Consider the following 22512-nt stretch of genomic DNA (forward strand, 5'->3'; position numbering starts at 1 on the left):
CTAATGCAAGTTGCCAAAATGTCCATGTACCTAGCTCTCTACCTCTAAAGTCTAAAAACATTGCATGTACATACCCTAACCTATCATCAGAGCATTGGCATGATATGCAAGCACATGCATTACTAATCATAAAGTACGTTAATAGGCTTTCATTTTCCATGGTCCATACCACAACTTTCTATTTTGAGGCAGCAACATTCTCCCAATTCTTTGTCCATAATACATACTAGTATGCCTCTGTAGCCTAATCCATTTATGGTAGAAAAGTGAATTAGATATTTTGTTTACAAGATTATTTTGGTAGCAAATTCAATTCAAACAATAAACTCTTTTTATGTATTGTTGTATCTGTAGTTTGTTAGTTCAATGCATCGTGATCATAGAAACCACTAATGTCGCTTTCGAGTTGGCTGTGGTCTAAAAGAGATTACTCATTACTCCATTCCTTTTTGGGGGATGGTGAACAAGTAATGGCAAAACTAGAAGGAATGAATGGATGGTGTGTTGCTACCATTTTCATTTTGTATTAAAAAATAGTGGACCCGAATCCTCTCCCATAGAGATACCAACTAGAGGTCCAATTAAAAATTTTCCAACCGTCGGATTATACAAGTGATTCTGATTTTGGCACGTATCTCATGTTATTTTGGCTTCTTTCTCCATAATACTATTTTTTTGCTTTCTCTCATCTCCATTGTAAGTCCCCAGAAAAAATGACAAGATGTCACTAAACAATAGCGTAAACCTGGTTCTTGACCGCCACCAACCAAGATCACCACTGTTGCTGGCCACCTTTGTCCAGGGAACTCAACACATGTTCTGCCCATCACATTTTCCTTTTGCTGTTGCAAATCTGAATTCCCAACTGTTGGAAGGAACCTCCACAACACATTTTTTTAAACTTTTAGTTACATTATAATTTGGTTTGTGTTCTTCTAGGGATAGCAGCAAAAAATAGATGTTCTTCAGGACCCATTTTCATTTGTTGAGAAAACGAGGAAAATGGAAACCCCACCATAACAGAATTGTGATTGTGCATTTTGATTCCAAAGTTCCAATTGCACACATTAAATATTGTGATTGTGTGATTTTATTTCATATGTTAATCTACAATTAAATATTAAGTAGATTTTGTTTACACAAGAGTAGCTAATGACATATTAATGATATGATAACTGACGTATTGTATTGCTTAACACATAAATTTGATGTGACTTAATTATACTTTTTATATCTTGATCGCTCTTGATTATAATTGTGAGAAACCAAAGATATAAATTAAGCCACAGTCAGTCAATATATAAGTCAAATAATACTGTTATTGTTGTGTCATGTTAGTAGTAAGATATGTTATACTTTTAATAAAACCTTAATGTTTAACAATTATAACTTAAAAAACTCGATTTTCACAACTGAAATCTAAGATATCAAAAAGTCACACAACAGGCATATGTTCGAGTAACTGTTTGCAAGCCTCAAAACTATATATGTTTACAAATAGATCTAGAGCATGTTGAAAAATTAACTTCAATGTAAAAATAATTTTATCAAATCAAAATTTTTGTTTTTATATTCATTTTACTTTTATTGCTTAAATTTACATTAAAACGCATACCACAATATTTTGAAGTGCAAACTAAACATGATTCTAGACAGATTGTTACTCTTGCATTAGTTTTAAAAGAATTAAGTGGCGTGACATGTTGGATGGCAACTCAAACATGGTCTATAATGTATATTTTTACAATAACATGTGAGCGTGAGTGTAAAAAAGGGTAATGGAGGAGGCTGACATTAGTCTGAGTCTAACCCGTGACAAAGAGAACACAACGACAGAGATTCCTTGCATGCACCTAAGAGAGAGACAAAAGGGTGTCACTATCCTAATCCTCAATTCCTCATCCACGTCCAATCCAACAACATGCAGTGGGGCCCGCACGTTACGTATGCCATCAATGGGAACGAGGAAGATATGATATTATGTTTGTTTATATACTTCGTTAATCACTAATATAGTAATATTTGTTAAAAAATCTAACTTGGTTAAATCCTAAAAATTTAAAAATAAAAGAGATTAATTGACATAGATGAGCCTAATGGTTTCTTATAACATCTATGATGAATTGTTGTTGTCAGAGTGAATGGGACATAGCAGAGGAAAGCGACGGTGGTATTTGGTTGGGTTTCCTTTTCTTTTCGGTTATCAATTTTTCCGTGGTGGCCAAAGAAGCACATTTATTGCCAATTTGCAATGAGTTTCTCAACTTTTCGGATGCATCTCACTCAATTATTTTTTATTTATTTATCGTGGAGCACGCTACCTTATCTATTCTTCTTTTTTAATTTGTCTATAGTCTTTATTTCCGACAAATATGATTGTAACTAAAATTTTAAGAGAGTAATATGGGGATGGGGAATCTAATCTCCCGTCCCTATCTTTTTAATGGGATGTTTGTGTTCCATATTGTATTTGGTTGAATACATTAAAAAATAGCAGGGAAAAACCAAGATTGTGAGGTATGGTTGGAAAATAATTATATCTCTCAAAGTTTATGCTCGATCATAAATTTTATCTTCAGATTTATGTCTATGAAAGAACATTTATCGAAGGAAGTTAATCCTAAATAAATCTTCATGCATTAAGAGAGTGTTTGACTCTCTATTTGAGATAGTAAAATGGATCATCCCAATTCATTTTGGTTTGTCTTGTCATTAGTTTGTCAAAAATGGGTTAAAGATGGGTTGACCTACTTTTGAACCCTTAAACGGACTAGTCCCTTAAACCAAATCTGTTTTGCCACTCGTACTCACAATGGAAACTATCTTGAGCAAAAAGAAATTGAAGAAGAAACCTATGTAAATAATGTAATAGTACAATCCAAGTATAAAATATCATTTTTATCCAAGTATACTTTGCTCTAATTTATTTAGTTTATAAGTTTCTTAGTTTAAAAGTAGGAATCTATTCTGCATTAGCTTGAAGGGACCATAATATATAAATATAAAAGGAGCAAAATTGCAAAACTAAAGACAACCCAGCCAGCAATTCCCAACCGATTGAGAAAGGAAAGTAATAGTGATCATGAAATTTTGATACAGTGTGCTACTGTCTACAAAATGGGACATTTGTTAAGTTCATGCCCTTTGAGTTAAAGAAAAGAATGAGACTGGTTGGTTCAACCCATATAATTAAATTATTTTGTTGTCTTTTTCTCTACATTGATTCTTCCCCTACATCTCTCCCATCATTTCATCTTTGGCTCCTAATTGTCTCGATGTTGTGTATCGGTAGCAATGTTGGTTCTCTTATTTCCGAACCACATCTTTTAGGTTGATTTATCCACTATTTTCTTTTTCCTCTTTCATTCATTGATTTGATATTGATATTATGGTAGCATTCTTTCTTTACTAATACACACACAAACATGCATTAAACTCTTTTTGAAAGACATTTATTCATAATAAACGAATCCTAATTGATAGTAACGACGTTGTCGCTTCACCTAAACCCCATTGATGTAGCAAGGGCTTTTGCTACGGCAGGATCGGGACTTATAAAGTTGTTTCTTTCAACTTGTGTGTATATTTATATCCATTTTTTTATTAGCTTTCCATTGAAGCATTACATATTTGTTGTGCCATCAAAATCAAATATAACAAACACTATTAAATTAAAAAAATGATTTAAAGAAAAGTAATCTATATTAAATTATAGAATAAATAGTTATTTTTCGTCCTGAATATGTAGTGCACCGATAAATTTGTCCCCAAAAAATAAAAATTCAAATTTTAGTTTCCAAAACTGAAAAAAAAATGCGACAAATTTATCCATTTGATAATGTTCGTCCATTACCGTTAATGAAAAAACTTACATGACACAGAGGGACAAAAATGTCACAAAAATAATTACCAACACTGCTGAATAGATTAGACCAAAATGTCAATAAGTTTTCATTAAACCAAAATGTTAGTAAGTTTTCATTGGACTAATTTGTTAGACCACAAATTTTGTTTCATTTAAGGGTAAAATATAATTTAATCTTTATCTTTTCTTCCCTTTTTATCATTATAAGCATAACATTACAATGAACACTTAAAAATATAGGGGAAAAAACATAAGTTTGAACAAACATAATAATAAACATAATATTGATTAATAAGCATAATATGTTTGTTGCTCTGAAATTTCTAATGTGATAATATTAGATTATGACAAAATCAAGTTAGGTCTCATTTTTTTTGTAAGGATTAACTTAATGATCGTTGTCACAATAGAAATTTCATAACAACAAATAAATTATACTTATTAATCAATATTATGTTTATTATTATATTTATTCTAACTTATGTTTGATTTCCTATTTTTTTAAGTGTTTATTGTAATGTTATGTTTGCAACCATAAAAAAGGGAGAAAAGATAAAGATTAAATTATATTTTATCCTTAAATGAAACAAAGTTTGGAGTCTGACAAATTAATCCAATGAAAACTTACTGATATTTTGGTCAAATCTATTCAACAGCCATGTTGGCAATCATTTTTGTGTCATTTTCGTCCCTTTATGCCATATAGATTCTTTCGTTAACGATAACATATGAAAGTTAACAAATTGATGGATTTAATGCACTTTTTTCACTTTCAGGAATTAAAATTTAAATTTTCATCTTTTGGGGACGAACTTGTCAGCGCTTTAGATATTCAGTGACAAAAATGACTATTTACCCATTAAATTATATTTTATCCTTAAATGAAACGAAATTTGGGATTTAACAATTTTTTCTAATGAAAACTTATTGATATTTTGGTCTAATGAAAACTTACTGATATTTTAGTCCAATCTATTCAATAGCTATGTTGGCAATCATTTTTGTGATATTTTTGTCCTTTTGTGTCACGTAGGTTCTTTCATTAATGGGAATAGACGAAAGTTAATAGATTGATGGATTTGTCGTACTTTTTTTACTTTCAGAGATTAAAATTTGAATTTTCATCTTTCGGGTACGAATTTGTCAACGCTTTACACATTTAGGGACAAAAATGACTATTTACCCTAAATTATATTTTTATTTAAAAATTGATCGTACCAGAACTTTTTTCAAAATTAATACAATGCAAAATTATAGTAGTGCAACGCATAGTTTTAAAACCTTAACTAACTCGGCCAACCCGACTGCAAACTGGATGCTTGACCAAGCATGTAGTTGACTTGGTCAGGATTGGTGTGACCCGATTTGATCTGCCCATTTCTATGATTAAATTAGTGATCCAATCTAGTTGAACCAGTTTGGTTGAATTGATTAAAACAAAATTATTTTTTTTAAAGAAATTTAATGAAAATAAAAAAAAATGTTACACTAAAAGTTAAACCAAGGACCCAAAATGTATTTAGTGGATTTAGTTACAACCAAACTATTACGATTAATTATTAAACTTATCATACAATTAATATATATACTTATATTTTATGTTATTTGTATTGATTTATGTGATTCAATCCACTAATTCAATCAATAATCCATCAACTCAATGTCTTGATTGAATCAATGGTGGATCCAACTTTTATGGAAAAATAAAATATAATAGAAGTATTAATATTGTACCATTATTTTGGGCTTAGTAAACTTACTATCAATCACATTGAAAGCGGTTAACAAAATGTTAGATAAAAAATTAGAAAACAAAAAACAGTAAACATAAACAGTAATAATGTGTTTCACATAAAATCAAAACACTTTATTTGAAATTGAAAAAAAAATCTTTTAATTTTATGTGAAATTAATTATTACTATTTATATGAAAAACACTTATAACAATCATCGGAAATAATAAATATAATAACATGGAAACGTGCAATAACATTGAAAAGGGTTAACAAAGTAACTTCCCATACATATCCAAACTCTAGGTATCTTTACTAGTACATGGTTTGTTTTATTGAATAAATTCTCCAAAGGTCAAATTTACTGCATTATTTTTTTATCAGTATTTACTGCATCATTTTTAGGCACTAAATTAAATAGTTTGTTTGATACGAAAAATAATATAGAAAGAAATTAAGTAAAATATAACAAAAATAAAGAATTTTTAAATTGTCTGGTAAGACAAAAATATAAAAGAAAGTAAGAAAAAAAATGAATTTTTACAGTAGACAAAAATATAAAAGAAAGTAATAAAGGATTTAGGCTATTTCCAAAAAGGATAATATTATTATAATATAGTCTTAATATCTCTCCATTATTTTAGTTTATTTTTTCTAGTAAATTTTATAAAATAATGAAACATTATTTTAAAACTATAAATATAATATTAATTGATAAAATAAAATAAATATTTAAAATTTAATTTATTTATTATAATTTTTGTCAACAAGTGATTGATCTAATAAAAAGAAAACCACACGTAAAAATAGACTACTAGTTAGCGGCAAATTAACTTCAGGGGGTTAGTTTTACAAACTAATTTCCTATCTAGATCTCTTTCCAAACAATTTATGCATGGAGTCTATTCCTACACACACATACATGCACGTATATCGCCATGCATGCTGGCGATATACATCTTAGTACTGACATGTGGTAGTGCATGTTGGTTTTGCCAAAGCTGTTGGCGAAATAGCTGCCATTGGGTTTCACCCGTTTGACTGGCGATACAGTAGCAGGCATGCCATGTTGCTAGGATGGCTGGTGAAATAGGTGCTACAGCTAACGTGGAGCATGTTTCGCCATTAGCACTGGCGAAACATGTGAAGTAGGCGTTTCGCCATTGGCGTTGGCGAGATAGAGGCTAACTTGGCGTGCATTGCAGGGGTCGCAGGCAATAGAACGTAGAGTGTAGCATGCAGGGGTAGCAAGCAACTTTTCAGAAGGTGTCGCCATTAACAGTGGCGAAATACCTTTTCAGAAGGGTATCGCCATTAGGAGTGGCGAAATAAGCTTCGTGATTATGGTTTCCCTTATATAGAACGGTCTCCTGAACGAATGAATGAACACATTCATCTTTTGGTGTTGTTACGCTTGTGGTGGTGGCGAAAAGCTTGTGTTGTGTGGTAGTTTCAGTTGTGCTGTTCTTCAGTCCATATTTGGTTGTCTCAAACTTGGTACCTTAGTTAATATTTTTGGTGTTCTACTTATTCTGTTGTTGATAATTAAATTATTTGTTTTAGGTATTATAAAATTTGTATGCTATATTTGTTTTAGGTATTCTAAGTTTGTATGTTATTATTTGTGTTACATATATATGGTACCTTAGTTTGTATGTTAATATTATTTGTTTTAGGTATTCTAAATTATTATTCAAATATATGGTACGTTAGTTTGTATTAATTTTGTATATATATTGTTTAAATTTTTCTTTGCATATTAATTTATGTTATTCAAATATATATTGTTTTATTTATTTAAATTTGTCTTTGCATGCATTTTAATTTATTTGTATGATATATTTAATTTAATTTAATTTTTGTTATTTGAATAATATATTTTGTTATTCAAATATATATATATATATATATATATATATATATATATATATATATATATATATATATATATATATATATATATTCTGTTATTTATTTAAATTTGTGTTTGCATGTATTTTAATTTATTTGTAGAATATATTTAAATTTTGTTATTTGTATAATATATTTTGTTATTCAAATATATAAATTATGTTATTTATTTAAAGTTGTGTTTGCATGTATTTTAATTTATTTGTAGAATATATGTAAATTTTGTTATTTGTATAATATATTCTTTGCATGGTCCAACAACAAGAGAGAATCACTTAGCCTGTTGTGTCACATGGTCCCGAAGAAAAAAATAACCATTTCATGCGAAGAACAAGAGAGAATCATTGAGTCTGTGTCACATGGTCCAGCAACAAAGCATCAATTTGCAACACAGGAGTTTCATATTCTCCCGTCAAGTGTTGAAACTCAAGGCATAGGCAGACGAAGGGAGGTTGTTGAAGCGGAACCATATTTCTACCCACAGATGGAAGAGCGTGGTCGTGGAATGTATTACACACCACCAACATTTTCTCAGTATCCGACATAGATGTATCAGTATTCGAAGGTCATCAAAGTGATACTTTTGCAAGCTCTTCAACATTGGGTGGTATTGCAGAAACATATCCCAATTTTTCATGGTCTACTATGACCCCTTCACAGCAACATGATGCTCCAATTCCAACACCTAATGCCCCATTAGGTACTCAATGGAATGTAGCAGAAGCAATACCTAATATGGATGGCTTATTAGGTGTTGATTTACGTCACTGATTTTCTGCTGAGGCTGACCAAGTTGAAGCGAGGAGACATTGGGGTAGAAGAAATCCCGATAGACAAGCACGAAGATGGGAATGACCATACGGCACATCCTCACATCATCACAGACATCACAATGAGTGATTTTCATGTCTTTGTTTAAATATGTTGTTGTATGTTTCTCATTTCAATTCGAGACTTCATTTATCTATTTTATGAAGGTTTACCAATGGATGCAGTTTATGTCGCGCACAAAAATAACATAATAAATAATTTTAAAAACAAACTGATCATGGATAGCTACGATTTCATTAAAGAACGCAAACTAAATACATAAATCAATTAATTTAACAACTTCCACGTTCAGATTGCATTGGAGATCGACGCCTGTTGTGTCCTTATGTTCCACATCTACTACATTTTTGTCGGTGCTCAGATGGTTCGAGTCAATCCATCTTATTCCTTATCCTTGTTGATTTTGGCCAACCTTTCGCACGAATTGTAGTTGGATCAGAGATAAGTGTCCATGAGTCATCAGAAGGAGGAATTATCGCTTCATTCCCAAGAGGCCACCATTATGCAGAGTAAGCTTTTAAGATGTACTCATTTATGTAAACAATATCTACATATTGGAAGTAGCTCAAGCTCACGTAACCACAAGTAGCAATAATGTGTGAACATGGATAGTGAAGTGCAGAATACTTTTCGCATTGACAATAATGGTCATTCAAGTTAACTGCTCACTTTTGTCTGTCACGTTGCGTTATTGGATTGAAAGCCTCCTCTACTTCAAACCTTGTCGAGTGGATATCATATACACGGATGATGTGCGAACAAGCTTGTTCTTGATTTTTTCAAAGTTCTTTAACAACCTTAGAACAATATATTTGTCCTTCATTTAATTGTCTTTGGGTTTGCCGATCACGATCAACAAAGTACTTTCGACACCTACTATATGTTGATTTCACCAACATTATCGGTATGTTGTGACAATCCTTCAACACCTTATTCACACATTCTGAGAGGTTGGTTGTCATGTGACCATATCTACATCCTTCTTTATCATAAGTCATACTCCATTTTTCCTTTGAAATGCGACCAATCCATGTTGTTATGGCTGGACTCAATTGACGAAATTTTTCTAAATTTTGATCAAATGTACGCTTGTAAGGAGTGTAGGCTGCATAAAATTAGTTAGCAATAACAATTTTAAGTATATATGAAACTTAAATTAACTTCATATTATAAATTAAATCTTACCCAATTTCTTCAACATTTCTTTTTGTTTGGCATTGTTGAATTTGCGATTGAAATTGTTTGCTATGTGTCGGATGCAGTAAACATGATAACCGTGGGGAGGTTGTCAAACAAGTGCTTCGTTAGCAACAACAGACTTTATACTCGTGTGACGATCAGATATGAGACAAATATCATTTTTATTTGTCACGTGTTCACGCAAGTGTGTCAAAAACCATGACCACGCTGTTAACATTTCTCCTTCGACTACGACGAATGCTAGAGGAAGAACACCACCATTTACATCTTGTGATGTGGCCATTAACAGGGTCCCATGGTATTTCCCGTATAAATGTGTGTCGTCAACTTGTATGATTGGATTACAATACTTAAAAACCTATTTACATTGACCGAAAGTCCAAAATACTCTATGCAACTGACGGTGTTCGCAACTCACCCTATTCCCAACAATAAAATCGTCATACAGTATTTGAAAATAGGATCCAGGAGAAGAATTTTGCATGTGTTTTAGCCACGATGAAAGTTTCGCATATGACTCTTCCCAATCGCCATATTCAATTGCAATCGCTTTTTGTTTCGCCATCCATGTTTTTTTTGTACGAAACCTTATAGGCAAATTCACTGTTTATCCTTTCTTGAATCAAAGAAACTTTTATTGATGGATCTTCTCTGATCATGTCTGTTAATAAAATAAAAAAGTTTAAATAACAAATAATGTGAAAGTAGGATAATATGAACATAAAAAACATACCTACTACACAAGTGGCAATTAAATCTGAATCAAGTTTCTCATGATTTTGTGTCATACTCATATTCAGACATGTGTGTGGTCCACTCCCATTGTGTCACTTTTCATGAATCAGTTTTTTTAGATAAAATTGCCCTCATATAAAAAGGGCAAGGACGCTCTGCATTTTTATTCGGGCAACAAACGATATATTTGTGCGATTTGGCTTCAACAACCTTAAAACTTTGATGCACCTTCATAATATATTGTTTCAGTGCATTTTCTACCGCATCTTTACTATCAAAATCCATGCCAACATATAATTCTTGCCCAACATTAAAACTCGATGGCATTTCCAAACCGCAAATGTCCTCCTCGTCAGGATGACTCTAATTGATATTGTTATAATGCAAAGCATCATTCAAAAATGGATTTTGAATTCCTTCTACACCTAATAGTTAAAAAAAAATTCAGGTCAATATCACAATCGTATTTATTTACCATTAAATACAATTGTCATAAAATGATAAATGTATTCACCTATTTTTTATTTAATAAAATATACCTTCTGTTGGGTGAACAATTGTAACTGGTTGAATCATGTTGGTGACCTCATCGTCTGTATGAGTTAGACACAAGATAATCATCATCATCATCATGTAAATTACTTACATTTCTTGGCGGTTCCGATTCATTATTAGATAAATTATTTCCACATGATGTAACAAAATTTGCAGAATGAAACATAGAACCACCAGCAACATCCTTTTCTATGTACAATTCTAGAACCGACATTTGTTCTTGTTGTTGAAAACTTTCGATCATAGTTTCAACATCTTCGTCATCACAAATTTGCAACGCAACATATTTTCCTAAAACTAAAAATCTACAACTTATAGCAGAAATAATTTCATTATTTTCTAACTTTACCTTATCTCTAATTTTTTTTCAAAGCATTGAAACTAATTCCACATTTAATCTGAATCGCTTTTTTAGTGCCTTCAAATATTACATCATCATTCTCTTCATATATCCTTCCATTGAAATATAAAACTGTTATAACCGAATTCATCATATACCTACAAAAACAATATTATAAATAATTAATCATAACAACAATAACTTCAAAATAAAAAAAAATCTAATTACAAAAAATACTACACTTAAACTTCAGATTAAAACTTCATTCTAAAAAAAATTATTACTTCAAATAAATAATTTGTGAATGATCTTAAAAGAATTATTGAAAAACTTGAACGCTTTCAACGTACAAAAAGTTCAAAGTAGAATTTTTAAGTCAGAACAAAGCATCAAAATAACCGAATTCATCATATACCTACAAAAACAATATTATAAATAATTAATGATAACAACAATAACTTCAAAATAAAAAAATCTAATTACAAAAAATACTACACTTAAACTTCAAATTAAAACTTTATTCTAAAAAAATTATTACTTTAAATAAATAATTTGTGAATGATCTCAGAAGAATTATTGAGAAACTTGAAAAACTTGAACACTTTCAACGTACAAAAAGTTCAAAGTAGAAATTTTAAGGTAGAAATTTTAAGGCAGAACAAAGCATCAAGGGGCTTCCTATTTAAAGGGGTAACCTATTTTGCCACTCAAATAAATAATTTGTGAATGATCTCAAAAGACAAACTTTAAAAACTTGAAGGCTTTCAAAGTACAAAAAAATTCAAAGTAGAAATTTGAAGGCAGAAAAAACAAAGCATAAGGGGTTTGCATTTAAAGAGTTTGGATGCACCTGTTTTGCCACTCAAAATGGCAAAAACTGCACCTGTTTTGCCCATGGTAATGGCGAAATGTGCATGCAACACTGCGCCCTCCCTGCTATGCCTGCTGCACCTAGGAGCCTACCTGTACTACCTGAGGTGTTTCGCCAATGACAATGGCGAAACCCTCTCCACGTGACTGCCTGTATCGCCAGTTTGACGGGCGGAATACTCATGTCATTTCGCAAGTGGCACCGTCACGTGTCGCATCCTCTGCATGTTTCGTCAGCATGCATGGCGAGTTACGTTTAAAAAGAGACCCCTCTAGAATTTGTTTCAAAATAAACCCATTTTAAAAATTAGTTTGTAAAACTAACCTCTGGGATCAATTTGCCACTAGTTAGCACAGGTAAACAACAAAAACAACAGCAGCAGCAAAAAATCATTAGTGCCCTAAAATTTAACCAAGTGAACAAAAAGAAAATGAAAACAAGAGGCAATTGGCAATGCGTGACAATAAATATATCATCAGTGTAAGGAAGTAAGGGATCAACGCAAATTTAAAATTAAAAAATTAATATTCCTCACTTTCTTGGTTTGAATACCGACTAAAATATCTGTGAGACTTTTTTATTTGTTCTTTAATTTTTTAATTAAAATAATGTTTTGTTTGGTTATCGAAAAAAAAAATATTTTCTTTGAAATGCAACAATATGAATGAAAAGGACGGAGGATGGACGGAAAAGTGGAACTGCTGAATTGCGACCAATGTTGACTTATTTGAGAAAGTGAGAAAGTGAGTTTAGAAGAATAAAATATGGGACTCGTACATTTTTCTAATTTGTCTGATTTTGAGTGAAAGTGTGATTTGTGTTTAAGAAGTACCAAATAATGTTTACTTTATACGTTTCACTTTTTTTCCTTAAAATTATACATATTTTATTATTTTCTATATTTTTTATGCTTATATTATTATTTTGTGTCTCTTTATATATTTTAAATAAAAAAAATTAAAAATCAAAATAAAAGGTACCAACATTAAAGTAGTGGATAATTATTAGGAAAGTAATAAAAATTTAAAAATTAATAAAGAATAAAATTGTCTAAAATTTATGGATATCAAAATTAAATATTCTTTTTATTAATGATATAAATTATTATTATTTTCTACATAATCAAATAAATAAATAAATAAGTCAACTTTATTTTTAACCAAAAAATTTACAAAATTGTCTTACTTTTTTCTTTTTCTTTCTTTTCAATTTTTTTCCTCTAAATCTAATATGCCCTTAAATTAGGTGGCCAACAATCTTTAAGATAAAAAAAAAAAAAAAAACAAAAGCTTTTCTTCTCCCTTCCTTCATCATCACCAAATAGGGTCAATCGAAAGCCCAAACTTTGCATGAGGATGCCGTTTTATTAGCACACTCACCAACTATACAAAAAGCTAACTTGAGCTTGTGGACATCCACATCTTGCTTGTTCCTATCTATGTCCTTTATAAGTGACATGTTGTTTACCATTTGATAACCAAAAAGAAAGGGGAAAGAAAGGGGAAAAAGGAGAAAAGAAAAAAGCAACAAACAATATTGGAATGTATTTGGATTATTTTAATTTCAATCTAAGTTTTGAATTTTGATGAACTACGTGTCTATTAATCATTTTAAATTTTAACAATTTAGATCAAATTGATTTTAAAGAAAAAAAATCATTGAACATGATTACAATATGTATTTAGATTAATTTTAATTGAAAGTTTTATATAAAATGTGTGACGGAGTAAAAACCAATTTTGACACTAACATAAAAGAAAAAAGAATGTGGATTGGGATTGTAAAGTATTTTTTACATTGTCATACAAAGTATTATGTACAATAATTTTTAATTAATTAATAATATAATTTTTTATACTAATAATATATATCTGTTAAATTCTTAACTGGATTCTAGGTTTTAAGATAAAATTTGATTAATATAAGTTAATGGTGTAATATTTTTTTATATCGTTATTTAATTACACATCACTTATATTACATTAAATATAACAACTTTTGAGATGTTTTAAGAATATATAAGGAAGTAAGAGTATAATTTATTCAACATCTTATGCATTTTGGTTCAATTACAATTCTCATGTGTAGAATTAATCTGAGTCAAACTAAACTACACATCACTTCTTGCATTTGATATAACATTTGTATAAATTTTGATGTGTTCTAAGAATATATCAATAAGAGAATGTAATTTATTAAACTTTTTTTTCCATGCAATTTGGTTCAATTTTGATTATCATGTATAAGATTTAACTAAGTCAAACTAAAAACTGAACGGATATCACTTATTACATTTGAATTAAAATTTATACAAATTTTATTATTACTTTTTCACTATATTTATTGTGGTTATATTGACTTTTTTCATGCAAATTTTGTCGTGTTTTAAGAAACTATATGGAAGTAAATATAATTTATTCTTTTTCACACAATTGTTCCGTTTTTATTATCATGTATAATGTTGAACTAAGTCAAATTAAACAGACACTATTTATTACATTTGACCTAAAATTTGCATGGATTCATTGTGGCTTTTTCACTGCATTTATTGTGGTTATCCTTTATTAATTTTTTTTTTTTTTGCAAAATCTTCCATGTTTTAAGAATATGTCAAGAAAGGAATGTAATTTTTTTCATCCTTTTTAGTAATATAATTTGGTTCAATTTTAATTCCCATATGTAAGGTTAAACTAAATCAAACTAAACTAATACCACTAATTATATTTAAAGTAAAGTTTGCATAAATTTTCTTTTCTCTTGAGATTCAATCAGGACAAATTTCTCTAAGTCTCAAGAATCAATTAAGAAGGAAATGTAATTTATTGAACCTTTTTTCATACAATTTATTCATTTTCAATTATCATATTTAAGATTGAACTAGACTAAACCGACAACGGTTGTTATGTTTGATGTAAAATTTACATAAATTTCTGTCGTGGTTTTTTCACCATACTTATTGTGTTCATTCTTTATTGAGTATTTTGCTATTGTAATTAAATGCAACATTTAAAACAATTTATGAAAAACTATTTATTCATTTAAAAATAATTTAAAACAATTCACTAGGATTATATTTTTGGCACGTTACCTATCACACCCTTTTATTTTAAAATTATATCTCTCGTAAAGAATACCAATAACCAGTCGGGCAAAAAGAATAATTTATTCTTAAAATTTTAAAAAAATATTGATATGAAATATTTATTAATTTTAATTATGATTAATTTTAATAAAAAAAATCTGATTTATTATCTTATAAAACATTTTTTTTATCCACAAAATTTAAATCTAAAATTTTAATTAAAAAGAGCGAATTAAAGATTATTTGACCAATCATATATACTCGTAATTTCAACCCAAAAATAAAAACAAAAAAATTCATTTCACATTCTATTCTTATTTATTTAAAACAAGAGAGAAAGAAACAAGACAGAAGTAGAAGCAGTAGTTCTAGTTCTCTTTCTTTCACTCACTCACTGAGATCTGAAATAACAAAAAACAAAACCAGCTCGTGCTGGTACTTTGCGTGATGAAGCTCGTTTGAAGAAAAGAGAAACTTCAAACTTCAAACTTCAAAAGCCACATTATTTTCTCCTTGAACACACTCTGTTTTTTTTGTTGTTGTTCCAATGAAGGAAGGTGAGAAGGTATTGGATCCGCAGCTATGGCACGCGTGTGCAGGTGGCATGGTTCAGATGCCACAAGTGCACTCAAAAGTCTTCTACTTCCCACAGGGTCACGCCGAACACGCTCACACAACCATTGATCTGAGAGTTCCACCGTTCATCTTATGCAACGTCGAAGCCGTTAAGTTCATGGCGGACCCAGAAACCGACCAAGTGTTCGCCAAGCTGAGTTTGGTTCCTCTAAGAAACTCGGAACTCGGTCCTGACTCGGACTCTGCTGCTGGTGATGACGCGGCGGAACCTTCTTCTTGTGAAAAGCCTGCGTCTTTCGCCAAGACTCTGACTCAGAGCGACGCCAATAATGGTGGGGGGTTTTCGGTTCCGCGGTACTGCGCGGAGACGATTTTCCCGAGGCTCGACTGCACGGCGGAGCCGCCGGTGCAGACGGTTGTGGCGAAGGACGTTCACGGCGAGACGTGGCGGTTCCGGCACATTTACCGGGGGACGCCACGTAGACACTTGCTGACAACAGGGTGGAGCAGTTTCGTGAACCAGAAGAAACTCGTTGCTGGGGATTCCGTTGTGTTCCTAAGGGCAGAGAATGGTGATTTGTGTGTTGGGATTCGAAGGGCAAAAAAGGGAATTGATGAGGGTTCAGGTTTAGCTTCATCTTCTGTGTGGAGTTCAGCTTCAGGGTCTGGAATTGGGCCTTTTTCTTTTTTCTTGAAAGAAGAAAACAAGATGTTAAGGAATGGTTGTGGTGTTGGTGGGAATTTGAGTGGAAGAGTAAAAGTGAGGGCTGAGGATGTTGTTGAAGCTGTGACTCTTGCTGCTAGTAACAAGGCTTTTGAGGTTGTGTATTACCCAAGAGCCAGTACTCCTGAGTTTTGTGTTAAGGCTTCTTCTGTGGGGGCTGCTATGAGGATTCAGTGGTGTTCCGGGATGAGGTTCAAGATGGCCTTTGAGACTGAGGATGCTACAAGGATAAGTTGGTTCATGGGAACCATTGCTTCTGTTCAGGTTGTTGACCCCATCTGCTGGCCTAATTCCCCATGGAGGCTTCTTCAGGTACTCTCTATCTTTCCCCCTATATATATATATATATATATATGGGTTCGCGATAGATGATCTATGATTACGTTGAAATACCAGTTAACGTGATTTTAGATGAATGCTTTCACATGTATGATTCCTCATTGAGGAATTGATTATGGATCCTCAATTGATTTTAAGTTGAATCTATTTTTTAGATAGTTTTTGTTTTGGATTAATAATTTTATAGTACTAAGTTTTACTGTTAACTTGTTTTTTTAGTAAAAAAGAAAATTCAAACATAAATCGCATTGTTTCAAGATCAATTTTGCAAAAATTCATAAAAAAACTCGCACTGAAGACTCTTTCTTGTGTTTGTTTTGATAATTTGGTGAAAATGTTTTTTAGACATCTTGATCCAAACATGTTTGTTGGTGCGGTATAATTCACATGCTGTTGTAAAACCATGAATCCTATGATGATATGGATGATTGAAATACCAAATGTTGATTGAGGAAATGCTATTTGTTTTTGTGTAGTTGATTTGCTTTATTCCATTCACATCATCATTGGAACCAATTGAGTTTTGTTGAAAATTATGTGGTGCAATCTTGATTGATCTTGCTGGTACTTATTATTATCCGTGCAGGTTACTTGGGATGAGCCAGATTTACTACAAAATGTGAAGCGTGTTAGCCCGTGGCTGGTTGAATTGGTATCAAACATTCCACTCATCAATTTTACACCCTTCTCTCCACCAAGAAAGAAGCTTCGGCCACAACACCCAGACTTCCCCCTTGATGTTCAATTTCCAATACCAATGCTTTCAGGCAACCAGCATGGGCCTAACAGCCCCTTGTGTGGTTTTTCGGATAATGCTCCTGCAGGGATACAGGGAGCCAGGCATGCTCAATTTGGAAAATCTCTATCAGATCTCCACCTTAACAATAATAAACTGCAGTTGGGGATGCTTCCAACTAATATCCATCAACTTGGAGGAGTGTATACTGGGATTTCAAGTGGTAACATGATGACCAAACATGATAAGAGCAAAGAAAGCTTATCGTGCTTTCTGACCATGGGGAAATCTAGTAAGAGTTTGGAGAAATCTGATGATGTTAAGAAACACCAATTTTTGCTTTTCGGTCAACCAATTCTCACTGAGCAACAAATTTCTAGCTGTTCTAGAGATGTGTTGTCTCGCGGAAAAAGATCGCTAGGTGATGAGAAGGACAAAGCGAAATGCGTTTTGGATGACTCGCAATCTACTCTCTCACAGCAGTTTTCACCAGGAAAAGCTTCTTCTGCTGAGTTCTTTTGGCAACTTGGCTTGGATACTGGTCATTGCAAAGTTTTCTTGGAATCAGAAGATGTAGGAAGGACCCTAGACCTATCGCAGTTTGGTTCTTATGAAGAGCTCTATAGGAGACTTGGCAACATGTTTGGGATTGAAAGGTCTGAGATTTTGAACCATGTGCTCTATTATGATGCAGCTGGTGCTGTTAAGCAAACTGGAGAAGAACCTTTCAGGTATCATTTTTGTTTTCAGTTTTTTTCCACCTTTTCCTTCTTGGTCTCAATTGAATAATTTTATATTTTCACCAAGGTACCTAAATCTGGCAGCACTTCCATTACTTGTACTCTTCAGATGCGTGCGTTTATCCTAGTCTTATATTTATTTTGGGTTTTGTTTCCTCTTGTGATCTTATTGCAGTGACTTCATGAAGACAGCAAAAAGATTGACAATTCTGACAGATTCAGGCAGCAAAAATATCAAAAGGTTAGAAAGAGAACGAGCTTAGTCTTGTTACACATTCATCTCCATCTTTGTCAATAACTATATGATGACATTTCTTCTTGGACATGGATCATAAATCAGGTGACCAAACAGAAAAGGATAGCAAGAAAACTTTTGGCTAAACCATTAAGATGACCATACCATACCAATAAAATATCTTGTATCATAAAGTAAAAGTAGTCACATTTTTTTGCATAGAATCACCACATTTCGTTTCTTCATTATCCTTTTATTATCACATAACCTTTCCTCCAAAATCTGTTTTTTGCAGGGCCTTTATTACAGGAACTCGTAATGGTGAACATGGACTAGATCCATCAAACAAAACAGGCCCTCTGAGCATATTTGCTTAAAATATGCTATAGATAGCATCTGAGACATTGTTGAGATCTGAGTAGTTGAAGGACAGTCTTAACTCTATTTACCTCTGCAAAGACTGAACATGAACTGAATCTTTTATCATGGTTGTTACAATTGTTTACTAAAAACAAGTATTTTATCAAGGTTGGCATTGTTGGTTATTAGTGTACAAATAATAATGATGCTATTATCATGATCAACTAATATTGTAATATTAACCAAGATTTGGACCCCATTTGGCAACTTGCTTTTTCTTCCATTGTGCTCTCACATGCAGCTGCCTACGTGTCTCCACGTCACCAGTGCTCAATAAATTGAGCAAAGGTGGAATAATGTGTGGACGTACAGATTAATGCGTCACCAATTTTTGATATTGTCTGCCAATATTTATTGATCTCAGGGTAATGTAGCTTTCATTAGCATTTAACCACGATTGATCAATACTCATGACTCGCCAAGTAGTCATTTTCCTTCATTTGTTTACGTGAAGTTAACTACTTCTAACTAGATGAAATGCACTCTCGGTGCCAATGGTGCCATGGAATAGCTATAGCTATAGTTATAAAGTTTTGAATAAACCCATTTTTTTCCTATAGAAATTGAATTCAGGTATTTAAAGTTTATAACAATTCATACATATTCAATCAATTAAACTAGATTTTTCTGGATCAATAAAGTTTTGAATGAACCCATTTGTGTATTATTAATCATTCAGATATACAAATAAGAAGGCAAAATAATAATTCAGCTTAATTTAAGAAAAATAATTGCTTTCTGTCAGTTTTTTTTGTTTTTGAAAAAGCTTAAAAGAATAATTTCTAGAAAGTTATCCGTTTCTAAAACGCACTTGAACACATCTGAATTGAAGTAGATGAAAACTGAACTAATTTTGTAAGAAAGTTTTTCACTGCAAAATTATAAAATCCTTTATTTGTATCTTAAGAAATTGGTTATTCTAATCTTAGAAACGTCATTTTTAAAAATAATTTCACAAAATAAATATAAAATTTTCATGTTTGCCCAAAATTTGTCATATTGATTATCATCTTCAGAGTTGGTTCTCATGTGTAACATTAAACTTAATCAAACTAAATTACACATAATTTATTATGTTTTATGTAATATTTATCCAAATTTGATAATGTGATTTTCAGGTTTAGTGTTAATTCTCAAGTCAAAAACTAATCTGACTCAAATTAAATCGAATATCATTTATTACATTTTAGGTAACATTTGTTCAAAATTCATGTTATTTTTTAGTGTTGGTTCTCATGTGTAAAATTGAATTAAGTCAAATTAGATTGCACATCATTTATTACATTATACATAACATTTTCCTCAAAATACATCATATTGATTTTCAGGTTTAGTGTCAATTCCCATATGGAAAACTTAACTAAATCAAACTAAGTCGTACAGCACTTATTAAATTGACATAAAGGAGCACGAAAATACTCTCAACAATTTGTCATGAGAGTCTTGCACGTTTCACATGTATAAAAGGAGACTTGCACTCGCATGATTTTTTGACGTGTTCTTTTGCTGCAGCTTTTTTTAGTTATTTTAAACAAAACTAATGTGTTTTCACTTTGCTTATTATTAAAGCAAAACACTCCTGTATAAAATTAACAAACATGATCGATACGGTTAAGATTTTTTTTATAAATACTTAAAATAATTACCTTAAACTACTAAAAAAGCCTGTTTGATTTAGGTCAGAGTCTGGGATCTTAAAATCCCGAAAACATGATAGTATTGGTTTAGAAGTTAGAGGTGATTAGACAAACATGGTTTTGGTGTCCAAATGGCACGAATTAGTGGATGCATAGGGTTTGTGAATTGAATTGTCCCTAGAATATGTGACGTGAGACATTGTGAACTAATCTCAACCAAAACAACCTTAATATGGGTGTTTTGTTGAGTCCTAAGTCATAATCACACGTGGGTGTGGGACCAACACCAACCACATGAGGATTAATCACGATTATTTATTTGACTCATTTTGCATTCACGTGAAGCTCCAGCACTTCCCTGCTATGTCGCCGTTTTGATGGCTGAGCATTTTTCCCATTTTAATGGCTTCTCGGAATTAATAATTTTTAGATTATTACAGTACGTGCATGTAGCTATAGATCTAAGATTTAATATATTATTCTCTTGTCCCTTTAAAAAACTAATTAATTTAATTAAATTTATTAATTATTTATATTTTTAAAAGAAGCTATCATTTTTATCTCTCTATTTACTTAATTATTTCTCATTAATGTTTAAAGAGAGAATAATTAAGTAAGGATATATGAAAAAATAATAATTAACACAACTAAAAATTAGAAAAATATGGTATAAAAAAGTTCTAAAAATAATTTTATAATTAAAAATGAAGGAAAGGCTATATTACTATTATACGTAGTAATTAATTTTACTTGTAAGTATTGTTTTCTGACAATTTTTTTGACTATGATATCATAATATTTTTTTACTTTTTACTGTTTAAAGTACTTTTTTTATTATTTAAAGAACTATCTAAAATATTTTAAAGATAAAAAAATAAAGCAAACACATTTTACACGAATTTAAACAAAAAAAAAATACAAGAAAATAACATTAAATTGCATGGAGGAAAAAAATATATATATATGAATGAAACTTAGCTAGGTACACGTTGTACAAGTCAAATGGTCAAAAGGGAAAGCATTGGAAGTTCGTGTAAAAATAAGAAGAATATGGGGCATGCCAAATCACAAATTGCAAAGGCAAAAGAAAACACGTTCCAAGGAGATGAATTCCTTTTGTTTTCAGTTTCAAGACCGTAGTTTGTGGACTTTGTATACTTTGCATGGGGATGGGGAAGCATCTTCCTTCTTCATTATTACTATCTCTCATTTCCCGGATGAAACTACAAGACTACTATGTTTTTCTATCTGTTTTTTTAAATACTATATCCCATGCTTTCTGTTTTACTTGCATGCATTTATCATCACTTGGCTTTGCTAGTCACTAATTAATTCCCATTTCTTACTTGTATTCATTGATTCATAGTGGATATGATTATGTAAGTTTTAAAAAGGTTACTGTTATGTGTAGTTTGGTGTAGTTTATTTGAGAAAAGAATCACTTTATGCGCGCTGTTGCGTTATTCTGAAATTATGATATTTTTAAGGGATAATTTTTTTAAACATTGTTGTAATTATGTTCTATAATAATTCTTTTCAAAAAACTGTGAACTTTAATTTTCATCCTAAAAATATGACTTGCTTTTTGCTACAGTGAACCCTTGTTGGTGTCCTTCAATATCAAATAAGTAAAGAGCCTCAATGTGGAATGATATCCGAATCTTTGACATCATAATTCATGCACCTGTCTAATCAACCAGTTAATAAGGAATTAGCGGTGAATCTTCCATACTAGATTGTGAGAATAAAGTGAAAAATATGTATGTACAGACAAATGTACAGATTCTCTAAAAAAAGAAATACAAGCCCATAGTATAATGAAAAACGCGCGAGTATTAATAATTTCAAATAATCTTTTTATATCTCTCTTTTTATATCTCAACTTTTATACTTGTTAGGAAGAAAAATTGCGTTCTCTAAATGTCCTTAATGATTTGATAATTATTTGTGTAAGAAGAATATATAAAGAGACAAGAAATTAA

The 22512-nt window shown here is 31.2% G+C and overlaps 1 protein-coding gene across 1 annotated transcript; it reads left to right on the plus strand.

Annotated features, from left to right (window-relative positions):
- The first annotated feature begins 15438 nt into the window (after positions 1-15438).
- On the plus strand, positions 15439-19092 carry LOC100810558 (auxin response factor 18). The gene is made up of 4 exons (XM_003538112.4): positions 15439-16735; positions 17349-18229; positions 18414-18479; positions 18769-19092. The coding sequence occupies exons 1-4, from the start codon at positions 15671-15673 to the stop codon at positions 18848-18850; spliced, it is 2094 nt and encodes a 697-aa protein (XP_003538160.1). The 5' UTR covers positions 15439-15670; the 3' UTR covers positions 18851-19092.
- The last annotated feature ends 3420 nt before the right edge of the window (positions 19093-22512 follow it).

The sequence above is a fragment of the Glycine max genome, chromosome 11 (genome assembly GCF_000004515.6).
Source record: "Glycine max cultivar Williams 82 chromosome 11, Glycine_max_v4.0, whole genome shotgun sequence".
In the NCBI taxonomy this organism is placed as follows: Eukaryota; Viridiplantae; Streptophyta; class Magnoliopsida; order Fabales; family Fabaceae; genus Glycine; species Glycine max.

Excerpts from the sequence above, each read along its gene's own strand:
- LOC100810558 (XM_003538112.4), top strand. The coding sequence starts at position 15,671 with ATGAAGGAAGGTGAGAAGGTATTGGATCCGCAGCTATGGCACGCGTGT. Across the intron at positions 18,230-18,413 it reads ACTGGAGAAGAACCTTTCAG|TGACTTCATGAAGACAGCAA; the intron begins GTATCATTTTTG and ends ATCTTATTGCAG. Across the intron at positions 18,480-18,768 it reads GGCAGCAAAAATATCAAAAG|GGCCTTTATTACAGGAACTC; the intron begins GTTAGAAAGAGA and ends TGTTTTTTGCAG.